At 32.2% G+C, this 2,500-nt stretch overlaps 1 protein-coding gene across 1 annotated transcript; it reads right to left on the reverse strand.

Annotated features, from left to right (window-relative positions):
- Nucleotides 1-6: 6 nt before the first annotated feature.
- Nucleotides 7-2,119, reverse strand: LOC138941739 (ZZ-type zinc finger-containing protein 3-like). Its single transcript, XM_070311621.1, has 6 exons — nucleotides 1,788-2,119; nucleotides 1,221-1,629; nucleotides 992-1,148; nucleotides 678-916; nucleotides 479-604; nucleotides 7-398 (listed from the first exon to the last, which is right to left on the reverse strand). The coding sequence occupies exons 2-6, from the start codon at nucleotides 1,608-1,610 to the stop codon at nucleotides 150-152; spliced, it is 1,161 nt and encodes a 386-aa protein (XP_070167722.1). The 5' UTR covers nucleotides 1,611-1,629; nucleotides 1,788-2,119; the 3' UTR covers nucleotides 7-149.
- Between the last annotated feature and the right edge of the window lie 381 nt (nucleotides 2,120-2,500).

The raw sequence follows: 2,500 nt of genomic DNA on the forward strand, positions 1-2,500 counted from the left end.
AACATTTAATCAATTTCAGACGAAAATTCGTTTAAAATATACATCTCCCAACTCTGAATTTTCTCCCACCACTGTATAAATGCTTCAATAAATTTTTTATTCTACATAAGAGGTATTTCTTGTATTTATTTATACCGGAATAACACGTGTTATTCAGGTAGAAAATTTGGGTCGAGATAATTGTAGGAAGAATTACTGAAATTTTGTGGAAAATAATCTAAATCATAACTTCTATATTGTGGTGGTTTTATGGGAACTAATTTATGGGATGGATCATGTGTGGGATTTTCGACTTCAAATTGTGCTACTGCACAATCGCCACATAGATCAATTCCATTATGACATTCTGTGCAATGCCATCTGGTACCTTTTAAAGGTTCTTCTCCACATATTGTACACTGTAAATGAAAAATATGATCGGTAAATAAAAATGTTATGCATATTATATATACGATAGCCGAATAACAATAATACATACTTTATATCCAATATGCTTGTATGAAAAAGAATAATCTTGCTCCTTTTCAGCTTTCACTTGACACAATAAATTTATTTGCCTTGCTTCAGGAGTATCATCAACTCCTCCATTTAATGTATCATCCTCCTGAATAAATAATGTTAATGAAAACAATTTTCTAGATGCGTCACATATAAATATAATAGTACATAATGCTTACAGACTCTGTTACAAGCTGTTCTTTATTTTCATCTGATATATCGAAAGAAATATCTTGATGCGGAAAGAATGTTGAACGTTTAAATAAGAAATGATTGTTACGCTGATGTTTATGGGTTAAGCCCTTCTTAACATCCAATTTTATTTTAGGTCCTCTTCCTGGTATGGGCAAACCTGCCCTCAAAAGTTTTATAAAATACTTTTGAACTCTACTAGATACTTGCTTAGGTGTACGGTTTCCTGCAAAAAGAATGTCTTAATATTGTACTTATAAAGTAATGTTAATTTTTTTTTAACATAATATAAACTAAGAACCTAATGCATTTGCTATCTTAGTCCAACGCCTCATTTCTATTTCTTCTGGTGGATATTCAATTAAAAGTTCCTCGAGCCGTCTTTGTTCTTCTATCGTCCATAATTGGTTAAATGTTTCAGGTTTACTTTCATCAAAAACACGACCTCTCACTAGAATCTATGAAATAAGATTCTTGTTATATTTAAATAGAGGATTTTTTTTTTTTCTAAATAAATAGTATTCATATACCTTTCCATTTTCTTGTTCTTTTTTCAATTGCATCTGCGGTAAGACATGACCATGTCGAGTTTGAGGTTTTATACGTGTATCTGGCAATGAGATGTTATATTGTGACCAATCAATATAAGGAATCTCTGCGATATTCTGTGGACCTGGTAATTCAGGAAGATTTCCATTTTGCAGCTGTGCCACAAACGATATTGGATCCTTTATCGCTTTGGATCGCGCGGATTTAAGTTCATCCAAATCTTTTATAGCTTGAATTCTTTGTGCCTCAAGAATGACTATTGTTTTCAGAAAAGCGCTATAATCTTTGTTATCTTTCAATGCCAAATGATCAGATTCGAAAAAAAATTCACTCTCCTCTTCGTCCGGGCATTTTATTTCTTCTTCATTCATTTTTGATTCATTCTAATTTCTAGTAAATAAAGATATCCTAAATATCTTGTTTATCGTATATTTATATGCTTTTTTAGTGCACGCAGATAAAAACTATGCCATGCTCTGATGCCTAAACAGATACTTAACCTAACCTTGCCTTACCCTAATAGCATTAAAAGCTATATACATACATACCATATATTATATTTGAAAGATATAGGGAGAGAGAGGCTTCATTTATCTTCTCGAGATTTCAAATAATCAATAATATATTTATTATCAGAGAGAAGCCTGAGAGAAGCAATGCCGGCGATTTTCGTGGGACGCTTTTTTTTTTTTTTTTTTTTTTCGGCCGTTGAGCAGCGCCGTGCATCCACTTTTAGGAATTTGAAACACCCACATCCACTTTTCGGTACTGTCGGTCAAATCTCGTATTCAATTTGTATTCAATTGGGTTCAATCGAGACATGTTCAAACGATACTCAATCATTAATTTCTTTGTTTATCGCAGGATAATATATGTATTTAACAGTTTAATCTAAAATGAATCGAAATATCAATTTTTATTTTAAGAAAGCCATGTTTTCGTTACGAAGAGATATCGCGCATGCGCGAGAAAATCCGGCTCGTCTCACAACATTGCACCGAACGCGTCGCGGCAAATTAACGCATGCGCAGAATATACTAGTTCGCCAGGCTAATAGTCGTAATATAAACGGTAAAAGAAACAATCTTTAAATTAAAATATAGTACAAATAAATTATATTTCTCATAACATCTGCCTTTTTTTTTTTTTAAATTTGTTAAAGTTGAAGTTGAATTATGTTGATGTTGTGTTGATGTTGTATTGATGTTGACGTTGATGTTGTTGACATTGACGTTGAATTATGTTTATGTTGATGTTGATG

Source organism: Polyergus mexicanus, unplaced genomic scaffold (genome assembly GCF_030449975.1).
Source record: "Polyergus mexicanus isolate NDT 795.1 unplaced genomic scaffold, iyPolMexi1.0 SCAF_20, whole genome shotgun sequence".
Lineage (NCBI taxonomy): Eukaryota > Metazoa > Arthropoda > Insecta > Hymenoptera > Formicidae > Polyergus > Polyergus mexicanus.

Coding starts and splice junctions, on each gene's coding strand:
- LOC138941739 (XM_070311621.1), bottom strand. CDS start 1,610: ATGAATGAAGAAGAAATAAAATGCCCGGACGAAGAGGAGAGTGAATTT. Junction 917..991: donor TAAGATAGCAAATGCATTAG/GTTCTTAGTTTA, acceptor TTCTTTTTGCAG/GAAACCGTACACCTAAGCAA. Junction 399..478: donor ACAAGCATATTGGATATAAA/GTATGTATTATT, acceptor TTTCATTTACAG/TGTACAATATGTGGAGAAGA.